The following is an 18,270-nucleotide window of genomic DNA, read 5'->3' as shown; positions in this document are numbered from 1 at the left end:
TTTTATTTTTTTAACGACTTATGCCAAATATGAAACTTAGCGAAACATCAGAATGTTGTGACCAGAGTACTGTGATGCTCTGAAAAATAGTTGTATCAGCTATATATTTCATCACCACTGACTAATATCAGCTATTGAATCTAATTTTAAAGTTCTCCCTGGAGTTTGCCCCTTTTAATTCTGATCTTATAAATACTTTGTCTACCCACCCATTTAGGTTTCAAATGTTTCTTTTCACTGAGTTGCCTTTCCTGGAACTCTTCACAGTTGGGAGTTGTTGTTGTTTCACTTGTTTGTGTCAACAGATGTGCTTGCTATGTCTGGAGTGCTCTTCTCAGCCACTTTCTCTTCAAATCTTGTTTAAAAACCTTCCTATTTGCTTTAGTCTATTATTAAATTAAATCCCACCCCCCTTTCCCTTCCGCTAGTACTCCACACCCTTTTAGTCTTTTCTCGCTATAACTGGCCTACAAGTATATTTACTTGCATATTTATCATTTTTAAATTTCAGCTTTTTCTTTTACTCCATCTGTGTACTGGAAATGACTTTCCCTGGCTGCGTTTAAGACAGTTGTGTATATTTATTGTAAAACATTATTTCTCTGTTCTGTGCTTCTTTGAAAAGTATTTTGAGATCCTTTGTGTGAAAACGCTATGTACAAATATGTATATGTTAGCACAAGTCTCTCCATTTGGATTTGTATTCTTGAAATATGCCCATAAACAAGGTGTTCAAGCTTTTCCATAGTGTGGGCTGTATTTTTAATATATAGTGTCACATGGACCCACCCTCCCTTTCACAGTTGTACAAACCACCTTCCACTCATGATTGCATAAATGGATTGTGGCTGTGTTTCCTGGCTGAAGTGCCTGGATGACTGTAATCCTGATCTATAGTGGTTTTTAACACAAACCACTATGTAGCTGCCAAGTTTTGTCAGTCTCCTTAGGTAATGTTTCAAGCTGACTTGCATAATTGTAAATAATTTGCATATAATCATGAACACCACTTTTGAAAATATTGTGTGGATTTAATGCTGGTAGAAGGCACCAGTTTTACTTTGGATGGCTCCCCTGAGCAGTGGGAGCAAGTAAGACTTCATTTCTTGTACCCCTTTGAAGAGATGGAAGAGAGGGGAAGGCGTGGGGTGTGCGTGTTAAAGATAACCAGGGGTTTTGATGAGGAGAGGGTATGGTCGCTGGGTGAGAGCGGAGGAAGTTGCTATAGGGTAGTGCTAGCTCCATTGGTACTTGCCTTCCATTTCCACATTAGCTTTTGCTCCTCACACTATGTCCTATTCCTCCCTTAGCTCCTGTTTCTCAGTGGTCTCTTCCTTCCAGCAGTAGCTCCTTGCTTTTCTTGCCTTTGGGGCACTAATGCAACAAATATAAACTTCCCTACTCCAAATGACTTGGAAAAGGGCAGGGAAACTAGAGAACAATCAGAGAGACAGAGTGGCTGCCTGTTCAGCACGTGCCACAGTGGTCTCTAGTGGGAGCCAGGTGTAACTGCTGACCAGATTGCTTGCTTGGTCAGGACCCAGCTGAATGTTTGCGTCATACAAGATGTGTAACAGTATATAGGTCTGCAACTAAATGTTCAAGTGATTTTTTCTATTTTGATTAACCTGTTAATTCTGAGAATGCTTTTAAGGGAGTAAAGAAAAAAATAATGGGAGGAAAAGAGACAGACGTTCATCTCATCCCCTTTTAGCCAAACTAGCAAACTTAGCGCTTTTTGTTAGTTTTGTAATAACATAAGACCTCACACTTACGTAGTACCTATGTTCCCAAAAAGATTACAAAATGCTTTAAAACTTAATATATATGACAGTCTCTTTAATCCCCTCGAGTGAAGTTGCACAGTAATTTAAGACAGGGTACATAGACTAATGTACTCAATTGAGATGGGAGAAGAAATTTAGGTAAGCAGACTGTAATTATCCATACTGGAACATGTTCAAGTCACCAAGCTTAACAACACAGCTATGCAAGAATCATATCTTTCTTGATTACAGATGGTAAGGCTATCTGTGTTTAGAGCAGTTTTCATTTTTCTCCTGCTACATAGTGTCACCTACCATTGTTCTGGGGCATTGATTTATTACCGACTGGGAGGGAAGAGTATCATCTACTGAACTCCTACTCCAGCTGGGGTTTTTCTTGGTGGTTTTCCATATTAATGAGACCCAGCCATGCTTGGATTGAGTTCATAGCCTTATAGGGGCTATAGCATGTAACCGTATCTGTAACAAACCAAAACAGGTGTTTTCACATTAGATTGGTTAGTCAATAATTTAAAATATATTGGGTACTTCTGTTTATGAATATCAGTTCAGTAAATAGTACGTTTTCATCTGAGGATCTCAAAGTACTTTGCAAATTTTAATGAAGTCTCTCAACACCCCAGTGAAGTAGATAATTATTTCCATTTTACAGATGAGGAAACTAAGACACAAAGTGGTTAAGTGTCTCACAGGACACATGTGCAGAGTCGGGAATAAATCCCAGGTCTGGTGACTCAAGGAGTGAAAAAGTTAGATGCATTTTCCTATAGAATTCTCCTAACCTTCATTTTCTCACTTTCCAGGCTGATGTTTTTAAACTTTTTTTATAGCTAGATTGTACTCCAGTTTAATCATAAAATGTAGGGCTAGTTTGGTAGTCCAGTGATAGCTCACTTGTGCTATGGCTAAAAAGCCAGCACTAGCTGGTTTTGTCCATTTGCTGCCAGACTTAGGGGTATTTGGGAGGCAGTATGCTCAGCCCTGGGAGGATGTAGACAGAAAATTGCAACTCACTGTTGCAGTTCCTCTGACTCAAGAGTGTTAACTGATTTTGGAATGACTTGCAGCCAGCTCTCCTCAATTGAGTGAATGAACACCACAACACTAATGCCATAGAATAGAATGGACAAAGTGGAAAAAAACCCGAAATACCATTGAAGTTCAGTAGATCACAGGATTTCAAATGCTTACAAATAAGTCAAATAAATAAAAGGTTGTGTATACAATGTGCTCTAGAAAAATGAATAATAAAACATTGACTCACACTGAAAAGTGTTTGAGTTAGTTGTGGAGAGAGAGAGATCTAACAGAGACATGTCTTTTCTCTTAAAAACATATATATTTTAGGATGGCTCCAGAAGTTGCTGCAGTTGAAAGGAAGGGTGGCTATAACCAACTGTGTGACCTTTGGGCCGTTGGAATAACTGCTATAGAACTTGCAGAACTTCAGCCTCCTATGTTTGACTTGCATCCCATGAGGTTGGTAAATAAAATCTGTTTATGGCAGGCTGTAAAGTTCTGTGAATAACATTTTTTTAAATAATTGTCTAGATAAGTTTGTAATATGAGGGGTTATTGCCAGTAGTATTGTATGCAAGTTTTCAAAATGTACACGTGAAAATTTGTAATGGCTGCATTTTGCATAAACAAGTAGCCTCATCTCATCTGTTTTTGGGTTACTGGATTTTTTTATTGCAGCCAAAAATAAGTTTGTAAAGTAATGGATAATCACAATACAAAAAACTCACAAAAATGTTATCGGTTTTCAGAGCACTGTTTTTAATGACGAAAAGCAACTTTCAGCCTCCCAAACTAAAGGACAAAATGAAATGGTAAGCATATTTTGCTCTCTTATTATAATATACTAATCACGCATTTCACTAAACTACTGAAGTCTAATGTTCACTATTTCATTTTGCAGGTCAAATAATTTCCATCACTTTGTGAAAATGGCACTTACAAAAAATCCCAAGAAGAGACCTACAGCTGAAAAATTACTACAGGTATGATTTTTGTTTGTATTTTCTGAAGTAGTTCTGAGCTGAAAGTATCTTTAAACTTACTGTGTTGAAGTTTTAATTTAATCTTCCTCTTTTCCCTTGTCTTTGTCTTATAGCACCCTTTTGTTACACAGCCCTTAAATCGAACCCTTGCTATTGAATTATTGGATAAAATGAATAATCCTGATCATTCCACGTACCATGATTTTGATGATGATGATCCTGAGGTGAGAATACATGCTAACCATAGAAGTAAATGGGCTTTGCTAGTAAATGGTTTTTTAAAATGTTTGACACTTATAGATCTAAAAGCATTTACTATGTCTATTCTGAGATCTCAAAAGCTTTTAAAAGGTTATTTTAATCTACGTGTAAGCAGAATATGGCATTTTGCCACAAGTGCAGTAAATTATCAGAATTTGTTATAATTCGGAAGAAAAACTTAAAGAAGCAGAAAGCAAGGGTGAAATGATATTTTCAGAGTATCTAAAATTTTAAGTTCTTAATTATTGTTTAAACAAGGACCAGGTCGTATATGGTACTATAAAAAAAAAATCCTAAACCCACAGAGGTACAGGTGTAGAAATTGTTTACAAAGCCTGCTTGTATTCTTTTGTTAATAGATATTCAGGTTCATGAATGTGGAGTACTGAGATTCTCTCTGTTTTGGAATCTCTTCCCCAAATGATTGTTCTTTAGTAGCAAACCTTATGGTTACTTCATTTCATCTAAGAGAGATCTGTATTGGGAGTATCCTCTGTAGCAGTCTCTAAATGAGCCAGGACTTTTGCCCTGACCCATATAGGTATGCGACTAGTTCTTCAGTACTACTGTGTAAAGCCAAGTCCCTTTTCTCCCTGATTCTTCACATGGATGTTCTTCCTTCACCCTGTCCCCTCCACCTTATCTCCCACAAGGAGATAAATCTTGGAAACTATTTTAGGATCAGTGTAGAACTTTGTCTTCCACTGCTAATCTTCTGTTCAGCCCTAATATCACAGTGAAAGTATGTTTCACGTAGTGTTTTCTCTGATCTTTTTTTTTAAAAGTTGTTTGTATTCTGTTACATTGCTTTTTCAGGTTATATTTATATTATTTCCAGTTTTAAAATAATCCAGAAAACTTGATTTCACTTAGTTTTGTCAAATGTCAAGGCATGATAACATCAGTGCAAGCTTCTACAGATGAAAAAAATAGCATGCTTATATAAGAATGATAAACCAGGCAGTAATTAAATGTTTCACAAAAAAGAGAAAATGGATAGCATGCAGTCAGAGTGTCTAGTTTATGGTGTATTTGCATACACAGTATAAATATTAGCACCTTCCAAATTGATTATCGGTTTTGAAAGCTTAAATCTTTTGTAACAGGCAGGAATGCCATAGATTCTGTGATTGTGTTCCTGTATGTTTTGTGAAAAACTAACTCTCAAAATGTCTGCAAATTTTCAGGGTGAGACCAGGCTAACCTATTGCATTCCAAAATTTATTTAGTTTTGACTTCAGAGACTGTAAGACAAAAGTTGGTCAGATGTGATAAGAAATAAAACTTGAAGATGACATAGACTAACACATCTCATTAGAACTTGAAATGAGCCAATGTTATATTATTTGTTTGTTTCTGTTAATGCCTACAACGTGCTGAGCATTATGCAATAGTACGTAGGCTCTTAAGACCTGGGGAAATAAAATACTGTACACAGACAGAAGGACAAGGGGTGGGAGTAAGCAGTTCATTAATGTAATATTCTTATTAATGATTGTAGTACTATACCAGACAGCATGCAGGCAATTCACAGAAGAAATAGAGACCCTATTTTTACAGTGAAGATCTTACAATCTAAAGACGGTAAACAACAAGGGAGAGCAGCACCAGGTGGAAAGGGTCTCACTGCATCCCTAGCTAAAGGAGATGATCTGTTGAATACTAAGGCTATTGGACTGGAGTCTCTTAACTTTTGGGTTTTCATAATCCAGATGGTTATGGTGGGGGGGAAAACCCTTCATCAAGACCAAAAGATGACCACATATGGATAGGTAGTGAAACCAGTGACATGTCCGCATTTCTGATTTGTAGTTTAATTCTTGTTAAATACTGTTTGTACAGGAAAAAAGGGGGGAAGTTGTGAGGATGCATATACAGTTCCTTTAAAATTGTAGCAGGAAGTTGGGAAGGAGCGATTCTAAGAGTTGCTCTCCCTATGCCTATGGGGTCGTCCCTGGTTTCTTGAAAGTTGGATTGAATAATTGATGTGCGGTTGTCTTCTGCCATTTGCCTGTAGAAAGGATCCCTGGTACGATTTGCACCTTCCTCATCTTGAATTCTCTTCTTGGGCCCTTGAAGTGATTAATGTCAAATCTTCCTTTGCTGAAGCCATTTCATTCCACAGGAATTATAATTGTGCTGGAGGGCTCTTTAAGGGTGAGCCCGGCTATAACTCTTCTTTGTCACTTCTGGCTTACTACTAATAAAGTTCTTCCCTCTGCTACCGAGTGTGCTCCTAGTTCTTGTGTGTCCCACTACATGCAATTTGGTGACAGAAATGGCTGTATCCTATCTCCTAGAGAAAGGAGAAAAGAAATAAGTTTCTTCAAGAGCAATGAAGATAATATTTCCTATAATAATCCCTCCAGAAGGTTTTTCCTTTGCTGATAAATCAGCATGGTCAAAATTGATAGGCTTTGACAAGCAGTTTTGCATCGTTGCGTGGAAAGTGAGAAATACAAAGTAAGCTGTCTCATATTTATAATGGCAAGTGACCTACTTGAATACATCAAACCTAACTCCAGATCTAAATGACATAGTGAAGAAACTCTCTGATGTACAATTGTTAGGAAGTCTGGAAAAACTCACAGATAAAATCAAAGGTGAACCCAAGAATACAAACTTGTAGTGAGACTTAGCAAAAAGCACAAAACTCAAACAGAAGATTTGGAGACTGTCTACAAAGAATGGAAAACTACTTGTGGAAGATAGAGTAAAAAAAAACAAAAAACCTACACAATTCTTGGAAAATGTGTCCAGCCTGTAAAGGAGAATGCACTAAATGTCATAAGAGACGTGAGTGCAGTATTATTTAGATCTTATGTAAAGCATGGGCTAGGGAAAGGGGGAGAAAAGAAAGGAGAATAACTTTTTCTAAGTGAAGTGTTCACAATAGACATGGTTGCAGAGCTGCTGATGTCTTCGCAAGGAAATGTGGAGATTGAAGATCAGTAAGCCGCTCTTCACTAGAATGTGATGACAGTTTACAGAAGACTAACTAAAGTGAAATAGTATCAGAAGGGTAGGCGTGTTAGTCTGGATCTGTAAAAGCAGCAAAGAGTCCTGTGGCACCTTATAGACTAACAGACGTATTGTAGCATGAGCTTTCGTGGGTGAATACCCACTTCATTGGATGGATGAGAAGTGGTAGTCTATAAGGTGCCACAGGACTCTTTGCTGCTTTTAAAGTGAAATAGTGAATCCAGAAGCAAAATTAACATACCAGCATACACATCAGATCTTTGACACTGGGCAAGCAGACTGAATCAATGAAAATTTCTTCCAATGTGAAACTTGAAAGAAAAGTTAGCAAAGAGAGTCTCTCTCATCTGAGATTTTGGTCTCTCTCTCAGGCTCACTGAAGAGTTGGTGGATTGCTATTGCTGATTTCAGGAAGAATGAATTTTCTTTCCATGAACCCAGGCATCACATGATCCATGGCTGAAACTTTAAAGAGAGCAGTGAAGTTGAGACTGATAAATCTTATGGACCTGATTGTATAGAAGTGCGTGGGCTGTCTATTTACTCTAGTTAAGAGATTCAATTTTGAATTGGCCTTTAAGGGAAAGTTGCTGCAGAAGATGTGGAAAACTAGACAGTGGAAATTACACTAAAAACTCTTTCACTTTAAACATTACAATATTAATTTTGTGGCCTTGTGTGTGGATGGTGAACATATACCAGCTAAACCTCTGCAATCAGACTTCAAGGCCAGAAACCACACGAGAAAACATGAATCTGGTGCAGACGGCTGGTAAACACATGGAAGATCATTCTCTGTTAATCAACCATGAGGCGTTTGCACAGGTTACACCTTGTTTGCCTTTGACCTGTCTTCCAACCAGGGATGTGCTGATCACTATTCCCTGATAAAAACTGGGAACCTGAGACCAGAAATACGTTTTGCAAAGGCTTTGATAAACACCGTCAATATGATTGTGTATGGGGCTTTTGACAGTGTCATAGAGAGAAGTCAGAGTAGAAACGTTCTTTTGACTACATGCGAATATGGACACTATACAGCTATTGTGTGTTTTACCAACCGACCCTTTCGCAAAAGAGAATTTTTTAGATGTGCTTCCTTGCGAATGGCTCCCAGGTGGCAGTGTATCTCAGAGACTTCCCCCTAGGTTTTGTGGTCAACACACAAGCACATGACCAGCCAAATGAACAATGGCCCAGCTTGTACCTGGTGGAGTGTGGCTGTAGAGACTTTTTTTGACTCATACGGATATTCCCCAAACTGTGTTCTTTCCTAGAAGCATTATGAAATTTTGAAACAAAAATGCCACCAATGTGTTTCACTTGGAGAATCACAAGACTCCTGCTCTGTTCCCTGAGGCTATAGCTGCAGTTTTTCTTACATTACTATAGTAAGGGTTTATCTTTTGGTCAGATATTAAAATTGTACTCTAATGACTTAGTGCAAAAGGACAGGATAGTGATGAATTCTATTTAAAAAAAAAACTTGGGCATATCTAGCCTTACTCAAAACATGTTTCTCATTCTTGCAATGACTTTTATAACAGTGTTTCTCAATAAAGCACCCTCAAGTGGGAGTTTAAAGACAATTAATGGATGGTGGTGTGGGGTTTTGTGTTTTTTTTGGTTTGGTACAACGGCCAATGCAGAGAAAGTACATAAAAAAAAATACTAAGTATAGGAATATTTTGTTTAAAGGAAAACATTACCGTTTTAAAAATGAATGCATGAAAAACATTGCACATTGAGCCATTTGGGTTTTTAGCCAACTTTTGCTTCTTAGGAGGGAAAAAAGGGGTGGTTTCTTGATCAGCCATGGTTTAAAGGCCTTCAGGCATTCAAAAAGCTCTGTGTTGGCTGCGTTGTGGAAGATGGTACATTCAGCTCCACTATGGCATTTATAAACACGTCCCATCCTTTAGGTCCATGTCTTCTAGGAATGGTGCTTGTTTGGGTGACAATCTGACTAAGTTAAGCATGTTAGAACTATTAACAACTGAGCCTTTGTACACAAAAGCCCTGTAATTGTTCTGTGAAGAGATGTTTTTACCCTGCCCACTTTATTTAGCAATAGTAATGCATTTTTCATGTAACATGTATTCGCATTATCCAACACCTTCTGAGTAATGGAGTCAGAGTTCTTTGGTGTTTCTGGGGGTTGACAGTCATGCTCTTTCCTGTTCCAGTAGAAACAGATTTATTTTCCCTTATTCTGCATCACTCTGCCTCATGTACATTAGGGATCTTTGAAGTACGACTGCATAAAGTTTATTTCATATTCAAATAAATGGGTCCTTTGAAGAATAGCCTTCATTTTAGTATCCAGTAAGTGGCCCACATTTGTTCTGATATTTTTCTCTGCTGGAGGGAAAACCCTTAATTGCTCCAATTAGTGGGAAGGCACTAGACACATTTTTTTTTCCTGCATACTCTGTTATTGATTAGTCAAAAGTCCCATTATCAGAGGGATTGCAAAACTTAAGAAGCCGATAAACTCCCCCCCAGACTGCTTCACCAGATGCTTTTTTTTTTCCTAGTGAGATACTTTTATTCCACAGTTCTTATACATTTGCATCTTTTTCAGCACATGTACTTAATTGTGTGTTGAAGGTACTTTTTCTGTTAAGGTGTTGAGTTCTGTTTCCAAGTTGGGCACTACTAAATTATCAGAGGCACACAATATGCCCTTCCTTTTCTGCAGGGGTGATTGGCTAAGTAATTTGAAAAGGACCAGATTTCTCTTCACATAGCCAGATGCGCTTGCAGTTGGCAGCCTTGGCTGTTAAAAAGGACTTACCAAAATTCATTTCTTTTTATACCCAGCTGTTCTTTTCAAAGTATAAACTGTGGGCCAGTCTGGATGGAAAATCCTAGTTCTTAATCTATAAACCTCTGGTGTAGAAGTATTTAAATCCCCCACCAGATAGCCATAAGTTCTTTTGGTAGCTTCAGTAGCTCCTAGAAAGAATTCTGCATTGCTAGTGTACATTTGCAGAGCAAGCATAATAATTTGTAATTTTATCCCCGTGGTTTTTGTTTTTTTTTAAACAGAATCATATACTTTGTTTTTTGGTTAATTGTGCAACTCTTCCCCCCCCCTCCCCTGACAAAATACGTTTTGAACTATATACATAATGCACACATTCCTGTAATGCATGTACTTGGTAAAGGCTTTCTCAATGTCATCACTTGCACAAGCAGAGTTAATCAAATAGTCTACAATAATCTTATTTATTTTATTGGTAGGAAACAAGTGGTCATCATTAAAAGCATCAGGTGACCCCTCCACAAAATTGATAAAAGGTTATTTACAAAGCAGTTCTTTATACTGAGATTGTCTGCAACTGTAACACCACATGGTAGTTTCAGACATAACAGATATTTGCTCAGTGTTATCCAACACATTTTTTATAAAGTGACTTTTCTAATAGTTGCTAGGCCCTGTGAGAATTACAAAAAAAGGAGGTTTCCACCATGTATCCATTTTCCAAAGCTGTAGTGCAGGGTTTAAACCTTTCTCATGTTGTGACTGTCTGTCTGTATTTTCTTAAGGGTCTTTGTGTCTATTTGCTACTGATTTTTGTTCCTTACAGTCGACGACTGCTGCACTTCTGTCTTCTTCGAGTTATACTTCCCTGGGTCTATGCTATAATCTAGGACTAGATCTGTCAAATTGTCAAAGTAGATCTTCTCACAGTTTGCTATGTTGAGGGTAATCTCTCTGACTTTCATGTAGACCTTCCCTTCCAACAGCTTGTACCCATATGACTTTGGACTTACTGACACAAACTCTGTGATGTGTTGATCTGGCAGGGTCTCGCTTGTGAGGTCCCTTAAATAATCCGCTGGAGGGAGGTTCCAGTCTCCCTCCCTTTTCACTAATACCACCTACTCTGTGTCATAGTACAGGCACCTCTTTGCAACCTGTCTAGCAGGTTATATAGTTCTAAGATGGCCGTAAGTGGTGGTGAAATAAGCCCTGAAGATGTTGGTATTGCCAAAGACCATGTAGCATTCTTTTGTATGCTTCCAAGACATGCAAGCAGTTTCATCATTGATGAGCTTGGAGGATGAAACCTCATAATTTGGAGAAAATAAATATTGAAAGAGTTCATCAAGAGTCTCATGATGCTGGTATTGGGAGGTTTGTTCTTTTGCCTAATTTACCCCCCAGAGAATTTAAAAACAGTTTAGCAATTTGGTGCTTTGTGGAGTTCAGCATAATCTTATGTTGGCATAGATGCACACCTTCTTTCTTTTAGAATCATTAACTTATTTATTTTGTTTTTCTTTGTGCACCTGCTTGGATACCCTGAAGTCTCTTGTTCCTGTACTTAGAAAAGAGTTTGTCAGATTTTTCTTCAAAATGCCAAATTTCATAGGTGTTTTTTTTTTTGGCCACCATTCACCTCTTTGCTATGACGGCATTCAATTCCACTGTGCACCAAGTCCCCAGGATGGCGCTCTCCTCATCAGTATGGGTGCATGTCTTCTGCTACTCAGTTTCCACACAGATTTGGCATAGTGGGAACATAAGTTTGCCACCCATTCTGACAGATAACATTGGAGGGAAAGAGGCCTTGTGGGCAGTGTGATTTAATTTTGGAATTCCAAAATAATTTATGAGAGGTCCAAATTTGTCATGAACAATATCGGCTTGTTCGATGGGGTATGCTTTAGTTTTGTTTATGAAAGGGTGCAGGCTGGTAAAATTGTAATAGTGGATTTCTTCATTGGGGTTAGGTTTGTCATACAGGAAAACAGCGTTAGACCTCCCTCCAAAAAGAGCATCCCTCAGCACCAGAGTTGAGGCAATTGGGCTTTGTTGAAGAAATCTGCAAGCTCCCTATCTATTTCTATCATCACCTTCCACTTGTGTTCCCAGAGGGTCCTGACTTCATATCCTCATCTTTTCATAAAATCAGTCTTGAGCTGTGTCTTGTAATAAAGAAATCCAGAAGTCATCCCTGTCATTAGGTTGTGTGCTTTTTCATCATAATAGGTGACACAGCCGTAGAAAAAAAACATTAAATTGAAAGGCTATGCATTTTCTGTTAATGACGGCATAACTGTCTAGAAAGTCGGCTCCTACCTGTAAAGCATATTGTATCTATATATTTTCTTCATGAGTGATATACAGCAGCCACTGGATAGCTGGAGTCAAATAGCTTTTTCTGCCTGTGATAGTTGTCTGGAGGGAGAAGTGCTGTGATGTTGGGCTGTAAAAATATAAATCTGTACATAGCCATGTAGGCAGAGGCCAACATTATGCGCTGGAAAGGATCTATATGCAAGTTTACCTCTATCAGGGCCCTTCACTGCAACAGCTGTCTCATTTTCATGATCTTTTCTCTGTACAGGATACAGGCCCATTTCAGTTTTGACATCCTGCTGACAATAATACACAAGCTCCTGCTGCAAGTCAAATGTCTTGTCAGTTGTCCTAATACTAGTCTTGAAATTCTGCTTTCTCCCCAGGCATCATGCTGTCAGTGTCGTAGTGCTCTCCCCTGGCGTAGGGCCCACATATATATATTTTTTTAATATATATAATAACAAAAGTGGGAAATGCTCTTTGTAACCTTCAAATTCCATTACCTCTGTAATGCAGCTTGAAGTTGCTGTTTCCATTCTAAACAAATCACACTGAAATAAAGACATGTATCGTTATTAGTAAAGACAGCATGTATAAAGAGTAAGATTGTACAATATATATTTTCAGATTTATAAAGCAAGCAAAACCCCTTGTCCTGCAGTCCAGTAGTAATAATTTTTGAAAGATGGTTGCTGTTATAAGAAGACTGTCTCCAAAAAAGCTCTATTTTTTATGCCAGCCTGTTTCAAACAAAGTTCAGTGTCTGTAGTTAGCAGATTGATTTGATCACTAGAGCTCTGAAATTCCCTATGTATGTATTAATTATTTATCCATCCTAAAATACTTCCTTTTGTTTAATTTAATATTAATCAGAGCTCACCACCCCCCTTTCCATGGGTGAATTACTGATTATTTTTCCAGCCCTAACAGGACCTAGTATCTTGAACCCTGATGGAGCATTAAGGAAACATGGATGTGTGATTACTAAGGATATGATTCAGTCATGAAGGTCACAGATTCCATGACTTTCCAGGATCTCTGGGACTACTTCTGGGGTGCGGCTGGAGCCCCCAATCAGCCACAGGGCTGCCAGAACAGCTGACCAGTGGCCAGTCTCAGGGCTGATGGAGCAGGAGCCCCTGGGCTGCTGAAACAGCTGGGCTTCTGTGAATTTTTGCTTATTGCCTGTGACCTGTCCCTAACTTCTACTGAAAATACATGTGACAGAATCTTAACCTTAGTGATTACATCTGAAGGCAGTAGTTCCACACAACCTCGTTTTTTCAGTAGGTTATGGTTAAACCAATGTAATTAAGTGGTGTTGAGTCAGCTCAGTTGTACTTATGTACACGTCTCAAATATCCATGTTTTATACAGAATATAGGAGCTTTTTTGGTTTATTTGAAACATGTTTTTGTTTTATTTCCTCTGAATTCTACTACATGCATTTCAGTGTTTTGCTGTAAATTGGTTTCTTTTCTTAAAGACCTAGTAGCTGGGTTCTTTGAAGCTATTTTTATTTAAAAGACTTACAACCCTTGAAAACAGAGATGCCCCATCAAAACTTTGATCTTATTTAACTGCCACACAGACCTTGTAACAGAAACAGAGTCACAAAGACCTTTTTTAATAGACATATTTATTTACAGGTACCAAGCTTTATTATACTTTATATTGCATGCTTGTCCCCTTGCCATTCTCTAACTTAATTCTTTTAGACTTTTGATAATTTCCGAAGTGGGGCTCTGTAACTTTTTGTGTGGGTCAGGCAGTCAATATAATGCACTAAGCGGATATTCTTTGGTATAATGATTTTGTTTAAATACTGTCAGGGTCTCGAGCGCTTTCCACAGCATTTACCAAGATCATCCCTTGTGCTAAATTTTCTTGGATTAAGCACAGACATTGCATTCCATAACCTATGGCAATAAAAGCATTTAATAGGCTTTCCAAACACAGATCAGCCCACCGAGTGTGGAGCTTGGAGTTTCTATCCTCTGAAGTCCAACTCACACTGCTGGCCTACCCTGTATAACGCAGCCCTCACAATCTTCAAAAAGCTTCTCACTAAGACGGTGATTAAGGATAACACAAACAGAAATGCGTACAATAGATTGCATAACCTTTTTTATGCTCAAGACATGGCACTGGCTCAGCTCCATGCCAAGGGCCTTCTTCAGTGCATATAGCTGTCATCCTCTTCATGCTCTGTTTCCTCTTGTCTTGATGTTGAGCAAAAACAAGCTGGGCTTGATTCAAGGTCTCTCTCTATGATGCAATGCTGTCCAGGGCCTCTGATCCTCTAGAAAGGCATTGTTGAGACACTTTCAGAAAAAAACAAACAGCTGTCAGTCTGCAGTTTTTAGATTTACTCAATCCCAGGTTGGTTCCTAGCCCATTACACCCCATCCTCAATCATCACTTTTTATAGTCTAGTTAAGTGTTTTCTCCATTCACCTCATCTGACTCCAGCAAGTTATTGTCGCCTTTCTCTATGGGGGTGGACACTGGATGACCATTGTGCTTGTTAGTCTGCCTCACAAGTGCTTAGGTCTCGGGGTCAGATTCTGGCATAACCATGAACAGCTGGGCCAAAGGGCTCCCCTTGGCAGTTCCCACCTGTTCAGAACTGTCACTGATGTATTGCTTTCTCCTTAGGGACAGAGTGACTCAGAGCTAAAACAAATTCTGTACTACTTCTGGGGGTGATGGAGACCATATTTCCCCTCAGCGTTTCCTACGATTCCTGAAAAACACGCTCTTGAATCAAGATGGCCTCTCTCTCACAGCAATGGGGATGGGGCTGCCACTTGGCCAAATGTTGAGCTTTGGAGATTGAGGGTTCTGGCCTAGACCCTCATGCTATACAAATTATAATTGTTATATGTTTCTCTTCCAGGAGGGTCTATGGGAGGGAAACCCATTCTGATGGGTAGATGGCAGTGGGAAGTGTTGTTAGAGATGTCACATTACCCTCTTCTGAACTAGTCACTCTGACCTGGAATTTGCCCTGATTCGTCAGACCTGCTGTCAGGGAGGTCCTATTGAGCTGAGACCCAGTCTGATTAAGAGAGAGAATGTGGGGAGCCACTTGTTTTCAGTCATATGTCAATCTTGACCCTGAAAGTAATAACCCAGGGGGAAGGCCTTAAGATGAAAAGTGGGCAGGGCCTTGGGGGCAGAGGGGTGGGAACAACATTTGATTGACATTGTACCCCTATGCTACTCCAGCTGTTGTCTTGCTCTATTTCTTGCCTTCTGTTTTTTTTGTCATAATTATGACCTGTTTTATTTTTTAAATATGCCTGTTCTCTCTTCTCAAAGTCCTATCTGTTTTTTCATCTGAGGAGGGCTGGCTGCAGTTCCCTAATGATCCTGTTAATGCCACTTAGGCATACTTCACTCTACCAGTGGTCGTCTGTTGCCATTGCAGTTCCTGTAGCTTGAGGTGCTTGACACCAAGCTCAGGAGCCAAACTTTGACTGCCGGACTAGATTGATGCTCTAGTTGGTGTCCTATTTATTTGGAAAATATTCAGGTGTTTAGATTTTTCAGGTATAAGAAGGAAACAGACAAATTAGGATAAATACAGACTTAACACTGTCCCTTTACATTCAGAATGACATATGTAACATCTATAAAACCATTGCACACTCAGCTAGACTGGCACAAACTGTACAGATATAATGGGAATATATATTGTTAGTACCTGGACAGAAGTCTAATGTAGTGGTGTGTCTTTAAAATGCATAACATGCTCTTTATTTTGTTTGTTTTTAGACTTTGCTTGTATCAGACATTTGAAAATATTCTAAGGAGATGAGTAAAATACATATTACAGGACATCTGTATCTTCAAATAATAGAAGGTATATACTTTTGGTAATAACGCTTTTTTTTTTCTTTTCTAGCCCCTTGTGCCTCATAGAATTCATTCAACAAGTAGAAATGTGAGAGAAGAAAAAACACGCTCTGAAATAAACTGTAAGCATGTGTATACTTTGTTAAATTAAGAATAATAAAGGTTATAATAACTTGAAATTAGCTTAAACTGAGCTTTTGTCTATCTACCTAGAAGGAGTATGGTGGCATCTTAAAGACTCTCAGATTTATTTGGGCATAAGCTTTCATGGGACTCCTTGTTGTTTTTGTGGATACAGACTAACATGGCTACCCCCGATACTTGATACCATAACTAGGAATATTTTTAATAAGAGGCAGCACAGAATGAATTTATACACAATTTCACTTATTGTGAACATAGGAACAGATTATATATACACACACGCGCACACTCTCTCTTAAAATATGTAACGGTCCATACCATTTTGTTTTCCAACAATGCTTCAAATCTCTCTACTACTACAGCCTAGTGAAATAGGATTTGACATAGGTTCCTCTCAGAGACTTTCAATGCTATTTCATGCTATTCTTCAGAGAGGGTTTCCAGAGAGTGGTGCAAGATTCTGTCTTCACCCTAGGGCTGTGGAAAATGTCATCATAATACTGCTATGCATTGCAACTTGGTACTTTACTTTGAATATTGCTGGCATTAAACTTTTGGGCCAGCTATTAAGAAAATGTTTCATTTAAAGTTGGAGTGAAAGCCCCCTGAAACCGTATGGTGATGGTAAAGAAACCACTGCTAAGAAAACCCTAAGCATAACACTGACATCTCTCATTCGACTATTGTTTTAAGATCATCGGTTTTATTTTCAAACTGAAATGGTCAAACGCAACTTGGTGGAGGGAGAGTCTGACGAGAGGTCAGAACAGAAGGAAGGACTTCCCTTTCTCCAAAAACAAATGCAGTTTAAATTTTGGGTTTGGTATCTTTGGATTTATAAACTAATAGTAACTTTGGAATTCTTGAGCTTCAAGAACTCAAGAACATTGTATCTAGCTTTTGGTACAATGGCCAATGTCTCTTGCAGAAGAGCAGTGCTGGAAAATTTAATTAGTACTCCTCAATCCTTCATCAGGCTTTTTACTGCTAGTTAAATCTCCCAGCAGTACGGATCTGAAAAAGCAATTCACAGAAAAGATTTACTCACTTGTAACTAAAGTTACGAGTTGCCTTGCAGAGTTATGCTCCCCTGCGATGCTGCTCCTGAATCCTTTTTGTGATCCTTTTCATGTGTGGATGATGAGGACCTAAGTGCAGTCCCTTATATAGCTCTGAACAGAAGCAAGGATGTGCAACTCCCAGAACTTGCTGCTTTCTAAAGTGTTCTGAGCTCATGGCACTAAGGGCATGCGTGTGTCAGAAATACAGATCAATGGAAGTATATGTGCATAAAACTGAATTATGCTTAGATAGTGGGCAGCTGCTACTAGAAACTGAATCGTTTCTCACAGTAAGTGAACCAGATCTTGACTTTATTTTTTTTCCTCTATAGTTGGTCAAATAAAGTTCAATCCTCCATTAAGGAAGGAGACAGAGCCACATCATGAGTTTGTGAGTAACATATTGCATGGGTTTTATGCCTCAGATTCTACATCCTGCAAATGAGAAAAAAGTTTGACTTGTTACATAGTACCCTCTCTCTCCCCCCAAGCAATTTTATCAATGAGCTCCTCCCCCTGGAGATCAGGTTCTTAGGAAGGGAGCGTGCCTGGAGCTGTACTCCTTTGGCATAAGAGCCTTGCAAGAGCAGAGCTGGCACACTTCTCTTGCAGTGCACTACAAGAGCTCCTCGTTCCTCCCTCCCTTGACCCTCTCCCCTGGTAAAGAGCCAGCTGTCTTTGGAGATTTGAGCTGGTGTGCACACTCTCTCTTCCACAGCAGCTGGCTTGGGCAGGCGAACTACAGCCTGTAGTATCCCAACAGGACAGAGAGGAGTAGCTTATTTAATACAAACGAGAATTTCTGCAACAACTTCAGAGAAATTATATACCCATTTACGTAACTGTATAATCACATTACTTATTGCTATGCTGATTAGAGCATTATATATAATTAAACATATGGGAAAAACAAAGGATCTGCAATTCTGAAACTGGCAAGAAAAATGTATGTTAAGAGCTAGTCTTACCAAAATCACCTTACAATGTCAGTACTCTTACTCCCCTTCTCTGCAGTCTGCCTCACTGTAGTATACATTGTGGAAACTATTGTGATTAGCACAATCTTTAGTTCTACA

General features: G+C 38.8%; 1 protein-coding gene across 3 annotated transcripts in view; it reads left to right on the top strand.

Moving 5' to 3' along the window:
- The window catches only part of MAP4K3 (mitogen-activated protein kinase kinase kinase kinase 3), a 138,332-nt gene that overhangs the window by 44,230 nt on the left and 75,832 nt on the right, over window positions 1-18,270 (top strand). For all 3 annotated transcript variants that reach the window (XR_007774138.1, XM_050951562.1, XM_050951563.1), the window contains exons 9-14: window positions 3,135-3,266; window positions 3,557-3,619; window positions 3,709-3,790; window positions 3,904-4,014; window positions 16,039-16,111; window positions 17,527-17,585. Coding sequence is in view for 2 of the 3 variants with exons in the window: in XM_050951562.1 (XP_050807519.1) it covers window positions 3,135-3,266; window positions 3,557-3,619; window positions 3,709-3,790; window positions 3,904-4,014; window positions 16,039-16,111; window positions 17,527-17,585 (520 nt within the window). In the remaining variant the exon portion in view is untranslated. The remainder of the gene's footprint in view (window positions 1-3,134; window positions 3,267-3,556; window positions 3,620-3,708; window positions 3,791-3,903; window positions 4,015-16,038; window positions 16,112-17,526; window positions 17,586-18,270) is intronic.

The sequence above is a fragment of the Gopherus flavomarginatus genome, chromosome 4 (assembly GCF_025201925.1).
Source record: "Gopherus flavomarginatus isolate rGopFla2 chromosome 4, rGopFla2.mat.asm, whole genome shotgun sequence".
Lineage (NCBI taxonomy): Eukaryota > Metazoa > Chordata > Testudines > Testudinidae > Gopherus > Gopherus flavomarginatus.
This window is presented reverse-complemented; position numbering and strand designations above follow the sequence as displayed.